We start from the raw sequence: 25,169 nt of genomic DNA, 5'->3' as shown, positions 1-25,169 counted from the left end.
ATGCTGCTGTCCCCCGCTCTGGCTAGGAGGCCAGCACCTCCTCCAAAACCTTGTGAATTAGTACAGGCCCCTCGGAAATCAGCGAGGAGGGTGATCAGGTCACAGACTCACGGGCTCAGCTGATCGCTGTGAAAACCCCGTGGTTATCTTTCCAGAACCCTCCAGCAGGTTTTCTCTGGACATGTGCTTGTGTGCACGTGTGCGTGTGGATGGTGCGTGTGTGCAGGTGTGCACATGTGCATGTGGATGGGTGTGTGTGCAGGTGTGCACGTGGATGGGTGTGTGTGCGTGTGTGCACGTGGATGGGTGCGTGTATGCGTGTGTGCGTGCTGGAAGGGGAGGCTGGGCAGTGGAAAGGATGTCGCTGTGTCTGATCCCGCGTCTCAGCCCTGCAGGCCTGCAATGCGTACCTCACAGCTCCTCCCGCCGTGACGTCTGTGTGCCCAGAGGGCCTCGTTTGTAAGGGCACCCCCCCTTTCCTTAGAGATGAGGCCCTGCCAAGGAAAGGGTTCGAAGCCCCTCCAGGCCAGGCGGGCACCGGGGACCCCGGGAGCTGGAAGGAGTGGCTTCTTATGTCCCGGAGCCCCCTTCCCGGGGCGGGGCAGGGCGGGGGCGGCTGCACAGAGGGAGAGGCGGGGCTGCGGGTCCCCTCCCTGCCCCTCCACACAGCCCTCCCTCCCTGTCCGCCAGCCGCCGAGGTCTCCCCCATCCCTCTCGCTGGCTCACCACAGCCCCCAGCCTCCCATCGGCCTGTTCCTGTGCCCCGTGGTGGCGGAGAGGGTGACCGTGGCAGCCTCTGCTCCTTCCCCTCTCCTGCCTCCGTACATTTATTGCGTGAGAAAGCCTGTCTGAGGCAGCGCGAGCCAGTGCCCGCTCGTTATCTCTGACAGTTCTGCCCGTGCACAGGACATTATCTCTGACAGTTCTGCCCGTGCACAGGACACTCACGCTGGCCGTGTGCGAGTTTCTCCCACGGAAACAGAGTAGGGTGGGCTCGGCGTGTTCCGGCTGGCGGCCTGACCCCCAGCCCCAGGCCATCATCCCCGCCCGCTGGCCCGTGGGCACCACTGTGCTCGCAGCCCTGGACAGGATGCGTGCCGAGGTCCTCCCGGTCTAACACGCCAGGAGCGAGGGCCGTTCCTGGAGCCCCTCAGACGAGACCCCGGGCACCTGCTGCGGAGAGGTTTTGACAGGGAAGCACCTTGGGGAGAGCAGTTTATCCCGAATGTCCAGAAAGCCAGCAGGTAGCTCTGCAGTGATACCTAGGTTCTGGAAACAATTTTCTTTTTCTTTCCTTCTTGCTTTTAAAACCAGGACCTGCATGGCCCCCTCGCGTTCAGGTTGTGTCAGGTGTTGGGAGGCAGACGGCAGATGGTGGAGCAGGGGCCGAGGCCCCGAGACAGGTCTTAGGAACACGGCAGGTTCCCAGGGCTGGCCCTGCACACACGTGCACGTGGAGCTCATAATAGACTCGTCAGCCTCTGTAATTAGGCGGCGCACTGCACCACGCTGCTAAAAAACAAATTCTCTGCAGCTGCTGTACTGACTGAGCAATTACCCCTATCAGCTGAAGGTTTATTCTTCTGATTTGGTAGAGGAAATACTTTTAAAATGATCTCACAGCATGATTTATGTAAACGGAATTTTTTTTTTCTTTGTACGAGACAATTGAGATAGTCTGAATCCCTGGCAAACCACAGCTTCCTGCAGTGTCCTGTTGCCATGGGTTACGGAGGGAGCGGGATGGAACTTCATCTGAAATGTCTTTAAACTTTCTGACGTGCACAGGCGTGCGGCGGGGCTGCATGGTGTGTTTTAGAGCTGCGTGCCTGGTGCGGGTCAGAAGTTCTCCTGTCTTAAGATGAATTTGGAAAAAGGGTTGCCAAAGGAGACTCACGTTTTAAACAGTCAGCAGGTAAGCTACTCCAGATGTTTCTCGTCACTTAAACGGAATTGTTTTAAGGAAACTTGGCATCTTGGTTACTGCTTTATTTTCAGCGTGTTTCGAGAATGGTAGCTTTTAAGTGTAAACTTTGAAAATGTCTTTCTTGTGTCTACATCATGGAGCCTGAAGTGAGTCCCGTGGAGGTAAAAGCCCGGCTCTGGGACCACAGACCAACACCCAGAGCGAGGCTGTGCTGGGGGTCAGTCACACTGGGTCCCCCCCAACCTTTCGGGGGACACTGCCCGCGTTCTAAGTCAGGCTTACAGAGAGCATCCATGTTTCCTTGTCCTTACCATAGTGATTCTAGTAGATTTTGAAGATGAGTGAATTAATTTTGTTGAGATATTCAGTTTCGACCAGATACCTGTATTACAATTTTTCTTACTCTTTAAATTACTGTTTTATAACTAACATTTTCTCTTGTTTAAAATTGAAGTATAGTTTTATTTTTTTAAATGGATTTACGATGTGTTAGTTTCGGGTGTACAGCAAAGTGATTTGGTTGCATATATCTAGCATTTTTAAATGTAATGAGCTGGTTCTGCTTCATATACATACTTGGGGAACTACTTACTGGCAATCGTATGGAATGATTGATTAGTATCTAAGCTTATAGAGTTGAACTTACTATAAACTGTTTTTTAAAAGATTTGAGATTAAATAAAAAGAATAATTTTTACTTTCCTCTCGTGGCTGTGCTGTGTTGATGTAAAGGCAAAAATAAATTTAAATTATTTACAAAAGATTGTTCCTAGTTACTGGGTACCAGTTTAAATGCATTCTTTTCTGAGAGTTGTTTCGTCTTAAAATGTTCTCTGAAATCAGTTAGAGCCTTCTGTAGAGAACAGCAGGAGGAACTACTCACTCAGAAGTGACTGGTTTGGGTGTTGGGTTTAGGAAAATGACTGCATCGTTCCCTTTAAATAGAAAATAGAAGTAGGTCTGCTGGACAGGCCAAGAGTCATGCCTGTGAAGGAAGTGCAGATTTTAATGGATTTTAAAAATATTTACTATGTATTTTGAAAACTCCTTGTACTGATAAAGCTCACTTGAGGGGGTGGGCTGGCGGCTTTGATGTTTACGGGAGTGCTTGCTGCCTGCCCGCCTCTGGCCCTCTCTGCAGGAGTAGTACTAACGTTTCCTGTCCATTCCATTTCATGTCCTGGTGGAAAAGGAAACTTTGGATACACTGTGTCCAATATATGCACCAATTGACCAGTTACTAACTTGTACATATATGTAGGCTGCATTTTCGTTCCCATGGTATATAGAAGCAAGTTTTAGAAAATGTTTTTTGAGTGAAAAAAACAACAACACTAGAAATCTGCCTTTTACTTGCCTACATAAACGATTTGGATTCGTTTTGAAATTTTGCAAATGCTCAACCCAGCAAATAACAAAATCTGGTTGGTAAGGTCATATTTTAAGCAATAGGAAATGGGCTGGAAGGTGGTAGGGCAGTGTGCAGTCCTCCGGGTCTGGCCGGCTCTGCCTGCGGGCCGGTGGGAAAGGGGGCAGAAAGCACCGTGGCCTCCAGGTCAGTCCTAGCGAGAGACGTCTCGGGGTGAAGGGCAGTAGGGCTGGGGGGTCCGTGTGGGAAGGCCGCCCTCCCCTTGCCAGCTCTGTGCCTCCCCCGAGCCTCAGATTGTCCATTTCTACCATGGGTGTGTCACGGGCCCCGTCCACTGTGCATGTCCTCAAGGAAAGCCGTGACTTGTGAAGGGCGCTGTGTCTCTCGTAGCGCCTTTCATCTTGGAGAGGAGAACCTGTGAGCCTTGAGAGGAGACATCTCCCGTAGCCATCTAAGAAGCGCACAGGGAAGCTGATGGATGCGGACCCGGCAGGAACGCAAGGCCCTCACTGGCCAGATGAACCTGTCGGTTTCCCCATCTTTTAGGAATGAGGTCCAACATAAGTAGACTTTGAAATGTATCTGCCCCTTTGCCAAAACAACGCTATCCATCATATTTAAACCACACCACGATCGGCTGTTACAGCCTCAGGGGCTAGGAAGATTGCATATTGAGGAGGCACAAGAAATTGTTGCGGGAAGAAGGAAAGCTTAGTGGGCTCCCTCTCTGGACCCCCTTGCGGACCTTGGAGTGGCGCCCAAGCACCCCTGCCGTGTCTGACTGGCTCACTGGGGTGGGGGGCTGCGGCGGTGCTCCACGCTGTGGCCGGGCCGCCGCCCAGGAAGGCTGCGACAGAATTGGCCTTGTGCCGTCCGGTGACGCAGCCCTGCCAGGCAGAGCGCCGGGCCGGAGAGTTTGGTGACCCCGCGCCACCGCAGCCAGCGGCAGGCTCCACACCGCCTTCTGGGCTGTGGGAGCAGCCCCCCGTGAGGTCGGGGGCCCCGGGCACCGCCGTGGGCACCACCTCGGCCGACCTGACCCTGCGTCCCCGCTCTGCTCTCACTGAGCCAGACCCACAGTCCATGTCCGCAGCACCCAGTGCCGCCGGGCGGAGATGTCCGGTCTGCTTGGGCGTCCGCTCCGGTGGCCCAGTTGCTCCGGGAGGGCGCTCAGCCCTGTGGGTCCCGGACGTGCATACAGGTTCTGCCGCATCGCACTCGGGCGGTCTTTGGGAGAGTCCGGTGTGGCAGCTCCGTGTGGCCTTCCCTCTGCCCAGGCAGGTGCCTCTGGGCTCTGGAGTCCCAGGGAGAGAGCTTGCCTGACACCAAGGGCTTTACCCCTGCGTGTGCTGGGCTCTGGGTGGGATTTGAAAATAAAGTCTGCCCTGTGAAAAACTGTAGAATAGTCTTTTCTGGGCGGCGCTGAGCAGGGAGGTGTCAGGACCAGCCTCAGTGGGCGGGCTGCATGGTGGTCAAGGCGGCGGCAGCGGTCAAGGCTGCGGGCGCCCGCTGAGGGGATGGCGCGGTCCAAGCACAGCTGAGGGAATGCGGATGCTGAGCAGCGTGTCCCGGGGAGGAGCCCTTGAGGAAGGCAGCTCCGTGTGCTGGGGAAGTGAGAGCCTAAAGCGGGAGGCGCAGGGGTGGCCAGGCGTGGGCCCCTGCTTCCTTCCCTGCAGAGCGCACACTAGGACCCCACTGGCCCTCTCCTGGTTGGGGGCGGCGTGGGCAGGGGGCAGATCTGAGCTCGTGCCCTTCTGTGGGCTGGCGTGTCTGAGGCGCTGGGCCCGCTCTCTCTGAACCTCTTCGGGAGAAGCTTGATGGGCTGTCAGCGAGCCCTTCAGTTGACCGAGTTTCTTTTTAGCTCAGATGAGCTGACTTTTGCTCACTGGCCTCTCCCCCTACGTCAGCTTCTCCTGCTTCTGCCGCCCTGGGTGGTCCTGACCAGAGCTGGCCGGGGTGGCACCGGGCTGCGTGTCCAGCAGTCTTTGCCAGCGGGCATCCCGTCGTGCTGGGTGCACCCCAGTCGCTCAGGCCTGCTCTGCCCCAGGCCTCTTCGTCTGAAAACTGCATGGGGCAGTGGCTTCGGTCTGTCCAGGACCGTCCACTGTTCCCCACTTGATCTGTGGGCTACACAAATTCTTTTCTCCTTTTTTAACACTCTGATTCTTGTTATCTGTAGAAGAAGAAGGCCTCCTAGTATACTTGAAGGAAACGATCATCTTCCCTTTTGTTCACATCTTCCCTTTCTTCTGTAAGAGGCTGGTCACTTGGAACTGGGCTTCTTCCCCTGCATCCTGTCCCTCCTTTCTCTTGTTTGTTTGCGTGGCCGCAGGCGGCTCCTTTCTCCTGGGTCCTCTCAGTGAGCGCTTCTCCCCTCGACTCTGAGCACACGGTTCTCATCTGGCAGGCGTGGAAGCTGGGCCCACCTCCTCCTGAAACAGCAGGACCTGTCTGTGTCCCAGCATCCCGCTGCTACTCGAGGCTGCCCTCCCCGCCCCACCTCTGCAGATCTGGAGACGCATCCCTTAGGACGTGCGGGAGGCCTGGGGGAAGGGCCCAGCCCTGCTCCTGCCGGGGTCCCCGACCCCGGAGCCCTGCGGTCAGCAGGCCCCTGGGCTCGACCCTCCGAGACCCTCCAAGTCTGTCTGACCTTATACTTCCTCGCCCGCTGACTCTCCTGCCTGGGGCCCTGGGGACCCTGCTCGCTCTGCCCCACGTCAGCCCCCTTCTGTGCCATGCGCTCCTGGACACCTGCCTCCCCGGGACGGCGGGGACCCTCGCATAAGCGCCTGGGTTGCAGGTTTGTGGCAGGCACCCGGCATCTGGAGGAGCGTGCGTTTTGTTGAGTGAGTGGAAGCCGTCCCAGCACGTTCCCCACTTCCCACGCTCCCTGACCCCCAGGGCCGGCGCCTCCCCACCCCCACTGCCCCTGGCCCGCCTGGGGAACAGGGGCTCCAGCTCCGCCGAACAGAGGTTTTCAAGTGGTGGCTGCATCTCGGCCTCCATGAGAAAACGTTTCAAACGTTTCCTGGGTTTGGGTTCCAAGTTCAGAAGAGAGGGGGCTTCGGATTCGGTGGACTCTTTATCCAGAAGGAGCTCCTGGTGAGCGAACCTGTCTGAGGCTATACTCAGTGCCACTTCCTACCCAGGACATCCCAGGACGCCAGTGTTTACGTTAACTTGACTTGCAGGAGTCCGGCTGTCCTGTGGGGATGCAGACGTGAAAGTTGTCCCAGACCCTCTGAGACTTCCCGCCCTGTCTACACAGTGGGGATGCGGGTCTTTCTTCTGCTGGGCTGGCCAGTGTGGAAGGGGTCTTTGTCTTCATTTCAGCAGTGAGGCCAGAGGGTTCTCGTGTAAATTTGGATGCTTACCCCAAACCCCTAGCGTTAGTGTGGCGCCCATGTGCCACCTCGTCCGTGTTCCTTTGGGCTTTTAAGTGTTTGTAATGAATGATCTGAGGCTTCTCCAAGGGCACATGGAAATACTAGCTGTTAAATTCTTAGGAAAATGCTGTGATTGTGGGTTTTCGTTTTTTTCTGATTTTACTGGAGATTGAAGAGCTCTTTGGGACACACACACACACACACACACACACACAGGAGACGCACAGATTGCATTCTGAGCCGGGGCCCCTGCGCCCTCCAACTTCAGGCCCCCACTGCCTGTCCCCACCCGTCACAGGAAGTGCCGTGAGCTGCCTGGTGAGCCCCAGCCTGCCTTGTGTCCAGCCACCCCGCTGGTCGCTGGGCAGCACTGAACACACCTGTGGTGCTGTCGTCCTGCTGTCACCACAGTCTCTGGATCGCAGAGACCCTCTGCTGTGAAGTCGTGGTTTGAACCTAGAACTACTTGCCTCTTCCTTGCTGCACGTGAGCCTTGTGTCCAGGTATCTCTGGCTGAAACTGCTGGGAAGGAACAGTGCGGGGTGTGTGTGAGTGCACAGTGTGTGTGCAATGCTGTGGATCCTGGGTGGGCTGGGGCGCGGGCACTGCCCCTTTGGTTCGGGCCCCTCGAGGCCTATGGGAGGTCTCCCCTGTGTCCTGTATGTAACCGGAGCACTGGGCGTCGTGGCTGTGGAAGGCTTCTCTGGAGAAGGCGTGGGTGAAGCTGCAGCCCAGGTAGTGGGCTCTCCAGGTGAGGCTGCAGGTGAGCGTTAGGGAACGGGTGGGGTGCTCCAGGCCGAGGGGAGGGAGAGGTTGCCTCTCTGCTCTCAGAGCTGTTCACACACGGCTTCCCCACGTTTGCACCGGTGCTCTCCACGCACCACCCCAGGACTATAGCCTGCGCGGGGGATGCGTGTCACATCAGGACACATGGGGTGTGTGTGCTCACGTGCAAGCAGACGTGCAGCTCTGAGGCCAGGCTCTAAAACAGCGGAGACCCCGGGGCATTCGTGGTGTTTTTCCTTCACATTATTCTATCCCATCTTATCTCATTTCTTCACAAATGCTGCTAACGATCCACTGAATTGATTTGATAGCTCCTTAGAGGGTCGTGGCCTGGTGTGAAGACCCCTGAGCTCTCGGAGCAGAGGGCGGGCTGGCGTGTGGGTGGGACTAGCAGAGTGGCCCTCCATCCCTTGTCTGATGGCCCTTCATCCTGCCCCTTGGGGTCTTCCTGCCCCATACCACCCGCTCTCTTCTGTGCTTCATCCAGCGAGCAGTCGCTTTAAAACTTAGACGATCGGGACTTCCCTGGTGGTCCATTGGCTAAGACTCTGCGCTCCCAATGAAGGGGGTCTGGGTTCGATCCCTGGTCAGGGAACTAGATCCCACATGCCGCAACTAAGGGTTCTCATGCCTCAACTAAAGATCTCACATGCCGCAACTAAGACCCGGTGCAGCCAAATAAAAATCAAATAAATAAATATTAAAAAAAACTTAGAGGATCAAGCTTTTAAAAGGCCAAATAAATATAAATTAGATGCAAATTGAATTGTTAGATTCTTAAGGCTTTTCATCATTGGGATTATCTCTTTTTTCAAAACGTTTGGGCAGGTTACAAGCCTTTGGTCTCTTATTTTAAGAACCAGAGAGGGTTATTTAATATTTATGTTCAAAGTAGGAAATTTTGCCAGTAGCTCAAAACTGAAAATATATATCTGTATATTACTATGTATCGTGTAATTAGGAAATGATATATTCTCATAACTGCTATTGTCAAATGTTACTGACAGAATCGGCCTTGATAAACCAGAATCATATAGCACTCTTCATAGAAATTATCTAAAACGTTCAAAACATTAATTAAAAATAAAATATCCATTCACATGTGTGGTCCAGACACATTTCCTGCTGGGAATAGATCCAAATCAGTTAACACTGAACTATCAGGTTTAAGAGGCTGACCTGAGGTATGGAGATTGTTTGAACTTAAATTACATATCTAAAATACTTTGTAAGTTTTTAAAAACAAATGTATTTACGTTAGTGTAAACTCCAGTCTTGGAGACATATCATAGACCTTTTTAGAGCTGTTTAGTTATGGTATGTGTTTAAACTGTAAGCACAGAAAAATGCTCACTTTCTGGCACCTTTTAACTGACAGCTTGTTTTCTGCAGCTGTACTTTTTATAAGAATAGCGTGTGATATGGGAATGTGAGAAGCACCCAAGATGTACAGGCTAATGAAAACACGTTGATACAAATTATACTGAGTATCAGAACAAACGTTAGGCGAGTTCAGTTTTAATTTGTGAAAATGTTTATAGTGGTCTAAGCATGCCAGGAAATTTGAGGATGCCTAACTTTAAAAGTCATGTTGGGGCTTCCCTGGTGGCTCAGTGGTTGAGAGTCCGCCTGCCGATGCAGGGGACACGGGTTCGTGCCCCGGTCCGGGAAGATCCCACATGCCACGGAGCGGCTGGGCCCGTGAGCCATGGCCGCTGAACCTGCGTGTCCGGAGCCTGTGCTCCGCAACGGGAGAGGCCACAACACTGAGAGGACCGCATACCGCAAAAAACAAACAAACAAATAAACAAACAAAAGTCATGTTGAGCTGCAGTTAGTCCTTCTTACCCTTTGTGGGGGATTTTCTTTGGGAATTATCTATGGGAGTTTCTGAATTTTTGCCATTTTGGATGCTTCCCCCATCAACCAAGATGTGCTTGAAAAATGTAAGCCAGGCTTAACAAGGGTAATTTGGTCAGAATTGGACATGTCAATCCCAAGGTCAATAGAAACGATTTGGGGGTTGCCTGCCTTTCCCCCAAGGCTGTTGTTGGCATGTTGCTTGCCTGCACCACCTCATCGGCCCCTACGCCAGGCACTGGCCCCCTCCCCTGCCCCCTCCCATGACAGCACCTGTCACCCGTGCTGCACTGTGTCAACTCTTTTAGCCTCACCTCCTCTGATAATGAAGCCCCTGCGATGTGCCCCGTAGCCTGCTTCCATATCCTTCTCAAAATGGCCAAGGAATCAGACTCTGACTAGGGATCCAGCGGGCCCTTTTGGGGGATATCTCATGTCGGTTCATGTGATGGCCCAGCTCTGTCACTCCCAGGTGTGTGCTTATAAATAGAATAAATATTAGATAGTAAATGGGAGAATTAGGTTAATGATAATTATACATTATTTGCAGTTTAAATAATCTGGTCAGGAAGTCATCATCGACTTCTCCAAAAGTATGGAAACTTGGAGGGGGACAGTAGTTTTATGTCCAGGTGATATTAAAGTGCGTCTCCATAGAGCTTTACTTTCAGATTAACGTCTGGTTGGGATGGAAACAGTTGCCAGGATAACAAGTCGTGAACAGAGAAGGTGGGAGACGGCGAGGCAGGGCTGCGTACCTAGTTCCGGCGATCCTTCTGCATTGATTCATGTCAGGAGCCATCCCAGCGCGAACTTGCCTCTCGTCAAGGATTTCTGTGCAGAGCTTAGGGCCTTGGGTGGGTGGGGATATCCGTCTGCTCCGGGAGAACCCTCAGCACATGGGGGCCACCAGCCTGTGGCTCCACAGACGCCTAGTACTTGGAAGGCACTCTTGGCACAGCTACCCAAAGTGGGGAAAGGGAAGGAAGTACCTCCTCTGAGGCTGCGGCTTGTAGACTTCGAGCCCCTCCTGGAAAATGCGGAACAACTGAGACTTGCACCCAGGATGCCTCTTCCCGGTGGGCATCCTGGAGAAGTTCCCGGAGGGACGGCCTGTGGGCAGTGGGTGCCCATCTGCAGAGCAGCTCTCATTCCTGAAGGGGGTTTCGCTGGCCCTGCTGCAGGCTGGCCAGGATTTCCTGTGCATCCTCCACCCTCTCTGTGCACCCTCCCAGTGCAGCCTAGTCTCTGCTGCTTGTTTCCTGTGCCTCCTCTCCGTGCTGCCATCAGTGTGATTTCTTTCAGGTCTGTCTTCCAATCCCCAAATTTTCTCTTCAACCTCTATTCTCTGTTAACCTCTCTACTGAGTGTTTGATTTCAACAGTTGTAGTTTTCATTGTCAATCATTCTGTTGGGTTATTTTTCATATCTACCACCTTACTTCCTCTTTTCTTTATTGCAACTTTTATTTCTTCACAATTTCATGGTTATTTGACATCTGTATTAGAACCTTCCAGTGTCTGAGATTCTGTTAATTGCTGTTTCTGCTGATTCTTTCTCGTGGTGGGGTTTCCTTGGGTTTGGGGGGATTTTTGAATTGTGAGCTCACGTCTGGGCAGCCTCACACTCTTGGAGCTCCTGTGGGCCTTCCCGGAGGATTTGTGTTTGTGGCTGCCGGAGTTGGGGCTCTTTGCCCCAGGAGCGTCCGAGTGAGTGGACACGCACCACTCAGCCCTGCGTCCCACCTGGCGGCCTTGGCGTCTGCTGGCTGCTCTCCGTTCCCTCCCCCTCTCTCCACCCTCAGGGTTTCCCCTTGCTTCTGTGGAGCAGCAGTATGTTAGAAAGCATGTTTGTTTCTGTGCTAGCTTCACAATGTGTCTATAAATCTAAAACTGCTCTAAAAGCACATTTGGGGAACTTTACCTGGATCTGTTCACACTGCACAAGAGGGCCCCCCACGCTGGAGTCTGGCGGCCCCCCACGCTGGAGTCTGGCAGCCCCCCAGCTGGAGCCTCTTCAGATGTGCTGAGCCCGCCCTGCTCGCCATGTCCATGCTCCCCAGCCCACCCCGCCTCCCCATGGGCTGCCCGCACTCAGCTGCCACTGCCTTCTTGGCTTCAGGCACACTCCTGTGTCCTGGATCTTGAGTTCAGTTCATTTTGGGGATACGTGTGAGATTTTTTAGCGCATTTTGTTCAGTCTGCTAAAGCCTGAGACTTTAGTTTTAGTCATGATTGTAACAGGAAGTGAGCCACGTCCTTCGCATTCGTGGATTTTGCATTTTATGACTAATTTTTCAAAATTATTATTGATAGTATTTCTGCTTTTGTGTATGGCCTTGCAGATTTTCGTCTCATAATCTCATGGGAGTAATTTGCCTTTGATATTATTTAATTTACAACACATTGTAGGTGATTTATTGTGAGCATGGGCAGAAGGACAGCTTCCCACAGTGCACTCGTCAGCCCTGGGAAGGAGACTCACCCCACGCTTCTCCGGTGAAAACCAGACCCTTGGCATGTGAGGGCTGGTGGCTCGCTGGGGCCTGCTTATTGCCTGCCTGTCTGGCAAGATGAAGGTTTAAAAGCTGGATCCACAATAGCCTGTGTTTTTACTATTGAAAAATATACAGATAAGGTACCAGGTTATAGTTCCAGAGTATTTCTGACTGAGGACTCACGATGGTGTGAAATGCTGATGAGCCCCATCCTAAAACCGTCAGGAAGCCTCTTCCTCTCGCTGTCAGAGGACAGACGCTTGGGGGCAGGAGGGTAGGTGTAAGTCCCACAAGGTGAGGGGCTGCGACCAAGAGGGTCCCCTGTCTTCTGTGAAGTCCAGGAGGCAAGGTCTGGGGGTCCCTGGCGCTGGCGACGGGAGGGCCAAACAGTGAGTAGGGGATGCAGTTGACATGGTGGCTCTTTTCAAAATTCGGCCACAAATACATGCTTTCTCTCCCCCAGGGGGATGGGGCTTCCACTGGAAGCAGCTAATCTGGGGCACCTCTGTCCGCACTTGTTTGGCTTTGGCCTTAGGGGTCTTAAAATATGACCTCTGCTTGTTGGGGGGGCCCAGGACTTGGGAAGGGGCTCCCCGTTCACTCCCCACGCCATGCACTCTGGTCTCCCTTCCCTCTGCAGAGAGGAAGGCGTGCAAGGCCTGGGGGTTCTGCAGTGGGTTTATTCTTAGGGCGTGGCTGGGAGGTTTCCTTGCGCCCAGCCCTGTGCTGGGCAAAGACGCAGAGGGCAGCACACCCGCTCCGGTGCCCGGCACCACACCAACAGCCCGCCGGCCCCCGTCCCTGCCTTGGGGCCCTGCCTGCCTGCTGCTCTCGGAGCTGTGCCTGTGCTGTGACCAGGACATGTCAACAAGGCAGCAGGTTGCCCTGCACTGAAGCCCGCTCCCCTTCCCGTGGTGAAGGCTCCCTGGTGTCTGTGCCACCGACACCCTCTCCTGCCTCCGCCCAGCTTTTCCCTTTCCCAACTCCTTCTCCGAAGCCCTCTCCCTGCATGTCCCAGGTGACCTTCCCTGGGTTGCAGCCTCAGAACTGTTGACCCGCAGGTGGGTCCCCAGGGGGTCTTGCTCAGCTGTCCCCATCGGAGGATTGATTGCTCAGAGCTCTTTGGGAGCCCAGCCCGCCTGTCGTTCTGGGACCTCTCTCGATGGCCTCCTCCCTCCAGTCCTGGCCTGTCCCTATCTGTCTGCTCAGGGTGGCTGGGCCTGGCGGTCGGGGTTGGCTGTGGGCCGGCCCCTACTCTGCTACCACCGGGGTGGTTTCACCCCTGCGCAGGCCGGGCCTCGGCGTGAGAGCGCTGAGCAGGGCTGTGATGTGCCCAGGGCAGCGGCTGGCCCTGGACGGACAGTGGGCAGGGTGCCTGCCTCCTGGACTTGGGTGTGCCTCACGGACTCCAGCCCGGGCTGATCAGACTGAAGTTTGTAACGCTGCTCTCACTGAGGTTGTTACTAAGACAGCGATGTCAAACGTGCTGGGATTTGTCCCCAAGTGGAGACGGGCTGCTTCCGCCCGGTCCGCTCCCTGGCTCGCCCAGGAAGCGCAGGGACGCGCCCCAGTGAGGTGGCTGGTCTCCTGGACACCCGCTCCCAGAACGGGGGCGGCCAGAGTCTGCTTTTGCTCCTCACGTGGACGTACTATCTCCTGACCTGTCATGAGGCCCAATTAACTCATGTCTCTCTCTCTTTTCTTTCAGTCTGCAACTGTGTCTGATGGTGGTAAGTCACAATTTCTGATGTATATTTTTACTATTTTTAACAAAGTTTTCAAATGTGGAGTGTATTTGCTGTGGGCTCACTCCTAACGATGTTTCTTGGCCTTTCTGCATCCCTGGGTGGGGAGAGGGTTTAGTCGGGGCCAGCTTGGGGGCAGCTCTCCATTCGTCCCAGTGGCTGCTACCTGGGTTTTGGAAGTTTATTGCAGGGACGTGCTCGGTGGGACAGCACCCTCGCCCGTCCCCTGGCATCCCTGTGCCAGCAAGTAAAGACCTGCTGCCCGCCTTGTAGAACTAGCTTGTAAACCAGCAAGTGAAGGTTTTTAGAGCTCTTGCTGAATTTGAGCAATTCTGGAAATTCGGGTGAGAAGCTCAGTTGCTAAATTTCCCTTTCTTAGGAAAAGTTTAGTAGATAATTGGAGAGGTGTGGGATGAAGAGGAAGCTTTCTTTCTGCCTTTAAATGATTTTGTTCAGGGGATTCTTTTAATGGGACTTGCCCGAAAAGCAGATGGCCAGAGATGTCCTGCTTCACTTAAGATATTTCTCGATGTAACCCTTATCATTTTAGTTCCGTGAGTTTTAAAAACTCTTCAAAATGATTTGGAGAGTTTCTTCCAAATGTTCTTATTTCTTATAATACTCATAAAAGTCCTCTGCTCACAGTTTTGTTTTTTTTACTTGTTTTTAATTACTCTGTTCTGTCTATTGAGAGTTGAATTTTATAATTTGTCAAAATGTATCAGCACTTTATTTTCATTTATTTGCTGGCTGTGGGTCCCAAGTACTGCCAGAGCTGGGGAGTCACGGGGTTCAAGGTTACCCTCTTAATTGTAAGTTAAAGAGAAACCAAGGGTTTCTATTGTCCAACAACCACAGACTTCAGTCATGAGCCTTAGACAGGGTGGCAAGTATGTGGCGGGGCTCGGCCTGGAAGGTGACGCCAGTCACCCTCCGCCGGCTGGGGTCAGTCCAGCCGTGGGAAGTACAAGAAATGTGCAGATACCTGAAGCTGAGACCAGACAGATCCTAAAGTTTGTGTCTGGGGATTTATTTTTTTAATAAAAGGAATTATGTTACCTGTCTTATGTTCAACAATAATCATGTCATTTAATCACCTTAAGCTAGGAGTGGGAAAAACTTCCTTAATGAGAGGAAATAGGACCTGTAACCAAATCCAGGATAAAAGTGAGTGGTTTTTACAGTATTCTGTTTATGTTAACCTTTCTCCTGTGTGCTCATTTATCTTTTCTGGTAGAAGGCATTCATTTCTGCAGGAAATTTATACATTTGAGAAGTTTATTTAATATGTTCAATTTAATCATAATTATTAAGCCTTATTCATCTCTAAAGTTTTCTTCTGTCAGCGGTAGATGCAGGAACCCCGGGGAGTTTTATTATATACTTCATTTTACAATTGTTGGAAAGCTAAACTTCCCAAGTGTGGGAAGCCCCAGACTCACAGCCCTGTGTCCTTTCTAAGGAAGTGGTGCCCTGGCTGGTGGCAGTGGTTCCCCTGCCCTGCTCCCCACCCCCTGGTCCCTCCTCCTCTGCCTGCCTCAGGCCCCGGGCCACTCAGGATGGGCCCCTCCCTCATGAGTCCTCTGCGGCAGAGCAGGGAGGGGCCAAGGTCGCTATTTCTTGAGCACGCCTTCAATTTCAGGGACTGCACCAGACAGTTATATGTGTCCTATTGAGTTTTTCCATACTTTTATTATTTTCCATCTTCAATTTCTTTTCTGATTACAAATAAGAAGAAAAAGTGATCTCATTTATTTTGCATGTTAGTTCCAGGAGGTATGTATTATATTCTGCCATCTTTACCAGTAAAAGCACCCAGGCAGAAAGAGGGTCACATAGACGCCAAGTTAAGAGGCTGGGACCCAGGCTCTGAGGTCTGCCTCACTGCAGAGCCAGGCTCACGGTGCCCTGCTCCCCATCTCAGCCCTGGACACTCCAGTTCCTGACACCTGCTTCCTGGGGTCACCTTACCCCATCCGCGGTCGGGGCTGGTGAGAGGATCCAGGCACAAACTCAGAACGTGTGTCCACAGAGATGTTTCATGTTTGTGCTGAGCAGGAGATTCCGGCTCCTGGGGGCCTGGGGGCTCCAGGAACAAACTGTTTCTATGGGAAACAAGTCCTGCAGTGACTCAGGGCCGGCTTTGGGGAGCAGCCTTTTCACAAGCTGTGCGGCCCCCACCTAGTCGTCGGCCTAGTTTGGGTGACTAATAAGTCATCACTCAGAAATATTTTGTGTTCAGTTAACCTTGTCGGTGAGATCATTTGGACTCATTTAACTGTTGGACTCATTTCACACTTTATACTTTTATTATGTGTGTTCTCACCACATAGTTAGTTTTGTGGCTTTATTTTAAGGAAGTTGGACAATGCTACTTTCACAATCTTTGTCAACCAGAAGTGTGTCTTTTCGATTTCTCAGGAGAGTGGCCCAAAGCCAGAGACCACCCTGTGAAGGAAGGATTAGAGGTCAGTCTCTGTGGAGGGCAAACCAGGACCAGGAGTGAGTCCAGGGAGGCAGATTCTACCTCAAGAGAAGGAAGAACATCCTAGCACGTGAGAGAGGCTTAAAAATGCAATAATCTGCCTTGTGGCAAATTATCCAAACGCTTATTCACACCGAATCCCCCAGCGTGGGAACGGAACCCTGGGGAGCTGGTGGCCATAGTTTGGTGGCGTCGTAAGGCCTTCCCGTGCGGAGGGGAGAGAGCCTTCCAGTCCCTGAACCTGGGGTTTGGCACAAGGCAGCTTTATTGTAATTAAAGTTTACTCTCTTCTTTTCTTTCTTTTTTACTTTGTAGTACCAAGCAGCTTCGCCAGGACTTCCCCTCCCACCCAGCTCCCACACCCTGGAAGGGCCAGGCTGTCTCTGCTGATACTGGACCCGCCCTTTGAGGTTGGGAAGTTGGGGCGTTAGGGAGCTTTCAAATAAACGCCTGCATCTGCAGGCACGTGTCGGGCTGTGTCCGTGGGGGACGCGGCTCCAACTCCTGGGGTCTGGGGTCTGGGGTCTGGGGCACGTCCTCTCCGGCTGCTTCATACACATACCAGCCTAGCCTTTCCAACCTCGCTCTTTCTCCACAAGCATGCTGTGGCCCCAGGGTCTCCCGGTGACCTTCCTCTGTCTCCGCCCCCTGCATCCCGGCCCCTCCCACTTCCTCCGTCTATACTCCGCCTCTCGCTGTTCGCTCCGCCCCACGGGCTGGCAGGCTTCCTCCCCGGTCTCCCGTGGCCCCTCAGACGCGTGGAGTCTCGGTGGGCTCGCATAGTACTGTCCGCTGCCAGCGTGGTCTCCCTGGCCTGAGGCAGCGCCCCCCGGAGCCCTGCTCTGACCACCCCGGCCTTCACTTGAGTGTCAGCCTAGGCTTCATCTCCTTCCGACACTGTTGACGAGGTCCCGTCATTTAAATTATTTATCGGTGTCACTGGCTTGTCTGCTCCCTCCAACCACTTGACAGTGACCTTCGCGCGGTGGCTTCAGCACAGCGATGGCACAGGAGGTGTTTGTCAAGTGAAAATTGAATTCGGGCATTTACAGTATGGCAGACAGCGGCCAGGGCCTCGGGGCTAAGACCTGCGTTAGGCCATTAGGGCGGTGGCTTTCACAGTTTTTCCTTCTTAGTGAAACCCTCTCAAAAAACAAGCAAGCAAGCTTAGTAGAATCCCATTCTGTAAAATACAGCAGCAGAACTGTCTGTTGGACTCGTGGGGTGTGGCCAGGCCCTCTGAGGATGCTTCTGCATCCGAGGCCCAAGGACCCGGTGGGGGCCAGTGTCCACGGGGACACGTGTGCAGTTTCTTTTGTCTTTCTCCAGAAGCTGCCGTTTATTACCTCTGATTAACAAAGACAAATCGTTTTGAAGTAGATTTTAAACTCTGTTGCCGTAAATTAATAAGCAGTACTTTGCAATATTTCTGATTATTGGTCTAACGTAAAAACCAGGACCTTTTGAAATCAGAAGTAATATCTGAGATGAAAGACATGCATTCTTTAATTGTTGTTTGTTTTCTGAATGGAGACGGCCTTTGATTTTATATCTACTGTCTGCCCTGCTTTTCTCCGTCTGCCCCTTTCCAACGAAGTACAACTTCAGCCAAGCGATAGGGCATCAGGAAGGGGGCTGGCAGGTTAGGAAGTGAGAGGGAAGGCCGAGTGGTGGGGCTCCTTGTCACCTGGCAGCTGAGGAGCCCTGACCACCGAGCCTGGGTGTCACCAGCCTGGGGCACTGACGTTGGCTCCATAAACTCTGGGCCTTGCCTGAGCCGCCTCAGTCCTGCCGGCTCAGTACTGGCAGAGGGGGACGGGGGTCTGGTGGAGGCTCTGCGCTTGCTGGTTAGTTCCTTTGTAACTGGTAGCTGAGAGTTGTGCTGGCAGGTTAGGATCATCGCTAGTTACAGTCAACATGGAGAGCAGCTGAGTGTGTGGTGTCGAGCCAATGGTCCTTTAGTGACCAGGACTACGTCATAAACCTGGGCTGTGAGATGCAGCCAAAGAGAAACCGGTTATAGGTGAGGTCAGCGCCCTAGGTCGTGCTCGGTACCCACCCGTGCGTGTCGTTCGGACTCGCTTCTGATATCAGTAACTGCTTCCTACACAAGGCTGTTTTTCTTTTTCCCTTTTAAAAATTATTTTATTTTACTTTTTTCCAGCTTTATTGAGGTATAATTGATAAAAAAATTGTGTGTTTAAGGTATATGATGTGATATTTTGATACACGTACACACTGTGGCATATGGTCATTACAGTCAAGCTAATTAACACAGCTGTCACCTCACATCGGCACCTTTTGTGTGTGTGGTGAGAACACTGAGATCGACTCTCTTCTCAAATGTCAAGTGTACAAAACACTACGACTAGAGTCACCACGCTGTACTGACGCATCTCACAGCTGAGACTTTTCATACCTTGACCTACGTCTCCCCGTGTCCCCTCCCCCCAGTCCCTGGCAACCACCATTCTACTCCCTGCTTCTGTGAATTTGACTATTTTAGTTCCCACATAGAAGTGAGGTCATACAGCTTTTGTCTTTCTGTGTCTGGCTTATTTCATTTAGCATGTCCTCCAGATCCATCTATGGTGTTGCAAAGGCAGGATTTCCTTCTTTTTTTTTAAGACTGAATAATATTCCATTATATGTAATATATATATATATATACACCATAATTTCCTTATCCGTTCCTCCATGGGCACTTAACTTGTTTCCATATCTTGACTATTGTGAATAATGCTGCAGTGAACATGGTGACACATATATCTTTTGAGATCCTGTTTCATCTGGATGAATAACCAGGAATGGAGTTTCTGGATCATATGGTAGTTCTAGTTTTAATTTTTTTCAGGACCCTCCGTACTGTTTTCCACAGCAGCTACAGCAATTTACATTCCCACCAACAGTGTAGGAGGGTTTCCTTTTCTCCACACCCTCTCCAGCACTTATCTCTTGTCTCTTTGATAATAGACAAGACTGCCGACTAATGGGTGTGACGTGATATCTCATTGTGGTTTTGGTTTGCATTTCCTTGAGATCAGTGATGTTGAGCATCTTTTCATGTACCTGTTGGCCATTTGTATGTCTTCTGTGTCAAAGTATATATTCACCTCAGGTCTTTTGTCCATTTTTTAACCTGGTTATTTGGGTTTTTGTTATTGAGTTGTATGAGCTCCTTGTATATTATGTTTATTAATCCTTTATCAGATAGGTTTGCAAATCTTCAGAAGGAATTCTGACCACATGGCCACCATTAAGCAGTTCAGACCATCAGCCTCTTTACTCTCACTCACCAGGGAGGTTTCTAAGAGCCCAAGAGTGTTCTCTTCTGCTTCTTTGAGAAAGCCAGTCAGTTATACTCAAAGGCAATTTAGTTGTAAAAGGTTTTTTTCTATGTTATTAATTTGATTTTTCAGACATATCTTGCCTCTTATTTTACTTTTTATTCATTTTGTAATAGTATTGATTTTGTCCTCAATTTGTTTCATCAACTGTGCTTTTTCCCCTTTCTCTCATAGAACATGAAGAATTTCTAAAGTTTTTTAGGCTATATTTTCTTCCAGACCAGACTTTGTGTTTGCTTTTTGCATAGTCTATACCTTCTTTCCTCTGTCCACCCACTCATCTACACATCCATCTACCTACCCATCCATCCACCCACCCATCCATCCGTCCCTCTGTCCATCCACCCACCCACACATTTACCCATCTATCATGTCATCCTCCCATCTGTGGATGTCAGCAGTCCCCATGGCCCTTATCACTGTGCTTTCTGGCACTGACATTCTTGAGCCCAGAGAGACCACAGTGCTGAGCTCCCGTGTCCTTCCTGCCTGAGCTGACACCCTCAGTACTAGTTGGGCTCTACCCACAGGGGTGTATCCTTGACTTTCCCTATTTTGTCGGTGCACCTTCCTTCCCCAGGACACCTGCTGGGGACTCAGGGATGGGTTAGACTCAGAACCTGTCAAAACGTTTTTATTTTTTCTCTTTTCTTGGCTTTTTTTCTTTCTCTTTTCTCTTTTTCTTGTTTGAAGCTTATGGCATCAGACTGTGCCATATTTTTTGGTTGCTTTTGCTAAGTTTGTGGCTGATTTTTAATCCCCCTGCTCCGCCCCCGCCTGTGCTGGACGTGGGGAAAGGAGAGTCGGTGGCTCTTCTTCACTTTGCCCATACTTACCTGGGGAGCTGCCATGTGCCGGTTTGTCTTGTCTTGTTTTGAAATAGCTTTCAGTAGGAAACGAGAGAGGAAAGTAGGTCATCACAGACTAGAGCTTCCAGTCCTCTCCACCCGTTCCTCCAGGTGCTGGGTGGTGAGTAGTCTCAGGCCCAGCAGATCGCTTCCCAGGGCCCACCAGGGCTCTTCTCCCAAAAGTTTGTACACACCTGGCCAGGGCTGAGCGTAGCTCAGTGGGCATGGCTGCGGGGCCACATCTCCCGGTTCTGCCCGCTCCGTGACCCTGCTGGACACCCGGGGAGCCATGGTGAGCACAGTCTGGGTCAGCTCCAGCCGAGGGTCCTCATTCCCCACCTCCAGCCTTGGGACCCCTCCTGCCTCTCGCCTAAGTCCAACCCTCAGCCCTCCATCCAGGTCTGCCTCTCGGCTCTGTTTCCCTCGCGCTTTACGTTCACAGTAAACGTTGGTTTCCAGAAGTGACTCTTACTGCTTCAGATATTTGGGGTTTAGAGGGTCTCTCCTTGAACGCCTTTCTGTGTGAGAGAATACATCAAGGCACAGAAAAACTCCTGTTGCTTTGGTCATTCTCTGGAAAGAGCTGACTCCCCCGGGCAACTCCTTGGCTAGCTGCCCGCCCCAATCCGCTCACACCGTGCGCTCCGCGGCCACGGAGGGAAGCTCACAGGCCGCCGTCCTCTCTCTGTCTGTGCCTTGTCTTTTCTCGAGGCCTGATGGCACCTTCTCTGCCCGCCTGGTGGGGTCGCGGTGCGGGAGTGGGCCCTGCGCGTCAGGCCGCTTCCGGGGCTCTTACAGCAGCTGCCTGGCGGTGAGGGTTACGTGCCTGTTAATTGAGGGAGTTAAACTGCACCCTTCTTTAAAATACTAGGTATTGAGTCTTCCCTGGTGGTCCAGTGGTTAAGACTTCGCCTTCCAGTGCAAGGGTGTGGGTTCGATCCCTGGTCACGGAGCTAAGATCCCATATGCCTCGCAGCCAAAAAACCAAAACAGAAAACAGAAGCAATATTGTAACAAATTCAATAAAGACTTTAAAATTGGTCCACATCAAAAAAAATCTTTAAAAATAAAATATCAGGTACTATAATCTCTAGTATTTTTGGCAATGAATTTGCATCCTGTAAAATTACGAAAGAGAAGGAGAAATGTAAAGGTTTCAGAGTGGTGTCATGGGTATTTGTACAGAATTCTGGTGAAGTCATATTTTCCTCATCAGAAGAACAGTGCAGCCTAATTGCACATTTTCAAAAATGTTTGCTAACTAGTAGAGATGGAATGTTAATTTGTTATTTGCTGCGTGAGAGGGGTTGTTTTAACCAGAAGTCTTTGTTTTGGTTTAATATATTGTAACATACCTTATGGTTTGCTTTGAACCTAAAAATTATACCCAGAGTTACATAGTGTATTTATAGGGTACGAAGTACTAAGTATTTTGTAAACACTAGTCAGACTTGGATTTTAGTTTTTGGAAGGATAGAGACTTGATTTCTGCCAAGATTCTTTCCAGTGTGCTGATTTCTTTCCAGTTCTACAAGATATTTGGAGAGAGTTTTTATTAGTAATTATTTATACTGTGAAATTTTTTTCAAGCAAACAGAAGTTCAAAAGTAATAAACCAGTGACCACATACCTTCCTCCTAGAAGTCACGCTGGCTAACATTTGGGCATATTTGCCTGAGACCTTTCTTCCAAAGCACTGCAGTCACTGTGGAGGTCCCCTTTGTGACCCTCCTGTGTCCGTTCCTCATCCTCCCCGCAGAGGCCCTACCTGGAAGCAGGTGTGTATCCTTCCACTCCAAGGGGATTGATTAGTTTGATTCCTGGGGGGAAAGCATCTCTTAGGAAACCGTAGCATGAAGAGCCGTGTAAGGACTGGTCTAGTAAGCCGTGTGTCCTGTCAGGGGAGCAGTCACCCTGAGGCAGCTCCCGCCAGAGCCCGTGTTCTGCCTCTTACACAAGTGTTCACTCATGATTTGTGCCCTTTTTTGGTATGTATTACACTTCAATGAAGAGTTTACTAAAATAGTTAATATTGTTTTAAATGCTTGAAGCTTTTTACCTAAGGACTTGCCAAATGGTTTGAAAATTTTATTAGATTCACTCTCAGGAGAATAGGTATAAAGTTGCCCAGAGAAAGTATTACATAGATTGGGTTGAAAATCTGATTGGCCAAAATAATTTAGGGGAAAGGTCTAGAAGTCGACCTTGAGATTGGGGAGGGCTCAGTGGCTTTTTGCAAGAGCTCTACCTAAGCAGCTTTTATGCAGATTAGGAAAACTAAGAAGAGAAAGTAGATGCCTTTGGGCCTGCCTTCTCAGCTTGTAAGATTTTCTCTCTCTCTGGTTTTCAGCAACTTAATTATGATGAGTCTTGGGTTGGTTTTGTTGTGTATCTGCCATTTGGGCCGTGTTGAGTGTCAGATATTGTTTACCCCTCTCCCACTCTGGGGACTTGGGTTTTTCCTACAGGCCACTGAGACTTGTTCATTTTCAGTCTTTTTTTTTTTTTTTTTTTCCTCCATATGCTTCATGTTTCATAGTTTCTTTTGTTCTGTGTTTAAGTTCACTGATCTATTCTTCTGCAGTGTTTAATATGCTGTTAATTCCATCCTGTGGACTATTCATTTCAGAGATTTATTTTTCATCTCTAGAAGTTCCTTTCGGATCTTTTAGAACCCTTCACTTCTCTCCTCATATATTCACGCTTTCCTTTAAATTCTAGAGCGTGTTTACAACATCTTTAAGTGTCTTCAAGTCTCTGTCTGATGACTTATCCTTGCTGTCACTCCTGGGTCTGTTCTATTGCCTAATTTTTCTCCTGGTCGTGGGTCACATTTCTGCATCTTCTCATGTCTAGTGATTTTCGACTGGGTGCAGGATTTTGTTGTCTTCCCTTGAAGAGTATAGGGGTTTGGTTTAATTGGCAGTTAAGCTACTTGGGGCTTGGCTTGGCCCCTTTTGAGGCTTGTTTTTAGGCTTTTTTTTCCTAGGGCAAATCTAAAGTAGCTTTCACTGTAAGCTAGTTTAGCCCCACTACTTAAGCCTGACACATGTGGGGTCTCCTTTGAAGGCCAGGCGTTCAACCAGAGCTAGTGGGGACTCAGAAATCTCACAACCCTGTGTGAGTTCTGGGAACGTTCATCCTGCAGCTCCCAGCTATTCTTTGCCTGATCTCATGGGTTTCACCCCGTGTGCACACACCTTAGAATTCAGCAACAGACTCCAGGGGTCTCTTTTGAGATTTCTGGAGCTCTTTCTTCACTAGCTTTCCTCCTGGCACCTGCAAATTCCAGCCTGGCCTGGCCTAATTCTAATCTCTGTCTCTTCAACTCAGTGCTTATGCAAGACTTCTGCCCATTTTCCTGCTAGATCATCTACCTTTCCTTATTGGTATGTAGGAACTTTGAAAAATAGATCCTGGAAATGATTCTTACATTGGATTTATGTATTCAGGTGAGCTCCCCCACAGCTTACCTGTTCATTCTCTTTGTGGTCTCTTTTTTTTTTTTAATTTATTTATTTTATTTATTTTTGGCTGCGTTGGGTCTTCGTTGCTGTGTGCAGGCTTTCTCTAGTTGCGGCGAGCAGGGGCTACTCTTCATTGAGGTGCTCAGGCTTCTCATTGTGGTGGCTTCTCTTGTTGTGGAGCATGGGCTCTAGGCGCGCGGGCTTCAGTAGTTGTGGCACGTGGGCTCAGTAGTTGTGGCTCACGAGCTCTAGAGCGCAGGCTCAGTAGTTGTGGAGCACGGGCTTAGTTGCTCCGTGGCATGTGGGATCTTCCTGGACCAGGGTTCGAACCCACGTCCCCTGCATTGGCAGGTGGATTCTTAACCACCGCGCCACCAGGGAAGCCCTCTTCGTGGTCTCTTTTGATGACCAAAAGTTTTTAATCTTTGTATCATCCAATTTATCATTTTCCCTTTCTGTGATGCTTTTTATATCCTTTTAGAGCAGGCATTGCCCTTCCGAAGATCATGAAGGTAAAGCCATCATTGTTTTATCTTTTGCGTTGAAAGTTCTGATTATCTGGAGCTGATATTTGTGTATGATGTGAGTTAGGGGACAAGATTCATTCTCCCCCTCTGGGACCCAGTTGATCCAGCTCCATTTATTGAAAAGGCGATCCTCTCCCCACTGAAAGGAAGCAGAACCTTTATCAGGTAATCGTATATTTGTGGGTCTGTTTCTGGCTTCCAGCTTCTGTTCCATTGGTCTCTTTGTCATTGGATCAGCACCTTGTGTCGTCATTACTGTTGTTCTGTCGTGTGTTCAGAGATCTAGTTGTGTGGCCTCAGGATGGTTTTGCTTATTCCAGGCCTTTTGCATTTTATATACATTTTGGAGCTAATTTGTGAGTCACTGCCAGTTTTCCAGAGTCACCTTTGCTTCTTTCTGTCTGAGCTGGTGGAGATACAGCATTTTTGGAATCTGTGTATGATGCTTTCACTGGAAGTGTAGCACAAGCCACAAACAGCCATTGATATTAGGGCAGTTGGGTTTTTTCATTGTTTTGTGACTGTACATTTGTGATCTTCACTATGTAGCCACTTACTGTCTTGCTCTTTAAAAATCTTCAGGTCATTCCCCCAGGAATAAATACTAAATCTGGCTTTGTTTGCCTTTTAAAAAACTGTTTCTTTTAGATGAGTGACCTCCATCAGTATCTACAACCAGCATTAATCGAGATTACTTCAGGCCAACGTGTCACCCTCAAACAGATGCTGTTGTTCAGAGAAGGGAGGGAAAGCCTTGTAACGTACAAGACTTTGCAGGGACTTGCGTGTAAGGTGACCCGAGCCTCCGAGAGAGGCTGCTGGACAGGCCGTGCTTGCCTCTGGGAGATGGTGGATTGTCGCGGGATGTGCTGCTGCTGGTGGTGGGAGAGATGGAGCCGGGCGGCAGGGCCTGGTCCAGCCAGAG

General features: G+C 50.6%; 1 protein-coding gene across 8 annotated transcripts in view; it reads left to right on the top strand.

The window, feature by feature from the left end:
• RGS12 (regulator of G protein signaling 12) overlaps nucleotides 1–25,169 on the top strand; it is a gene marked incomplete at its 5' end in the record, with an annotated part of 117,810 nt that overhangs the window by 55,259 nt on the left and 37,382 nt on the right. For 4 of the 8 annotated variants that reach the window (XM_081237473.1, XM_081237475.1, XM_081237474.1 and 1 more), the window contains one exon: nucleotides 13,534–13,555. In XM_081237473.1, the coding sequence (XP_081093599.1) occupies nucleotides 13,534–13,555 (22 nt within the window). Of the gene's footprint in view, nucleotides 1–1,758; nucleotides 1,916–13,509; nucleotides 13,556–16,370; nucleotides 16,466–25,169 lie in introns of those variants that run through there. The other 4 variants (XM_081237478.1, XM_081237477.1, XM_081237480.1 and 1 more) reach the window with 4 other exon arrangements.

Source organism: Mesoplodon bidens (genome assembly GCF_964165515.1).
Source record: "Mesoplodon bidens genome assembly, chromosome: 1".
Lineage (NCBI taxonomy): Eukaryota > Metazoa > Chordata > Mammalia > Artiodactyla > Ziphiidae > Mesoplodon > Mesoplodon bidens.
The sequence above is the reverse complement of the archived record's forward strand: the minus strand, read 5'-3'. Positions and strand labels throughout refer to the sequence as shown.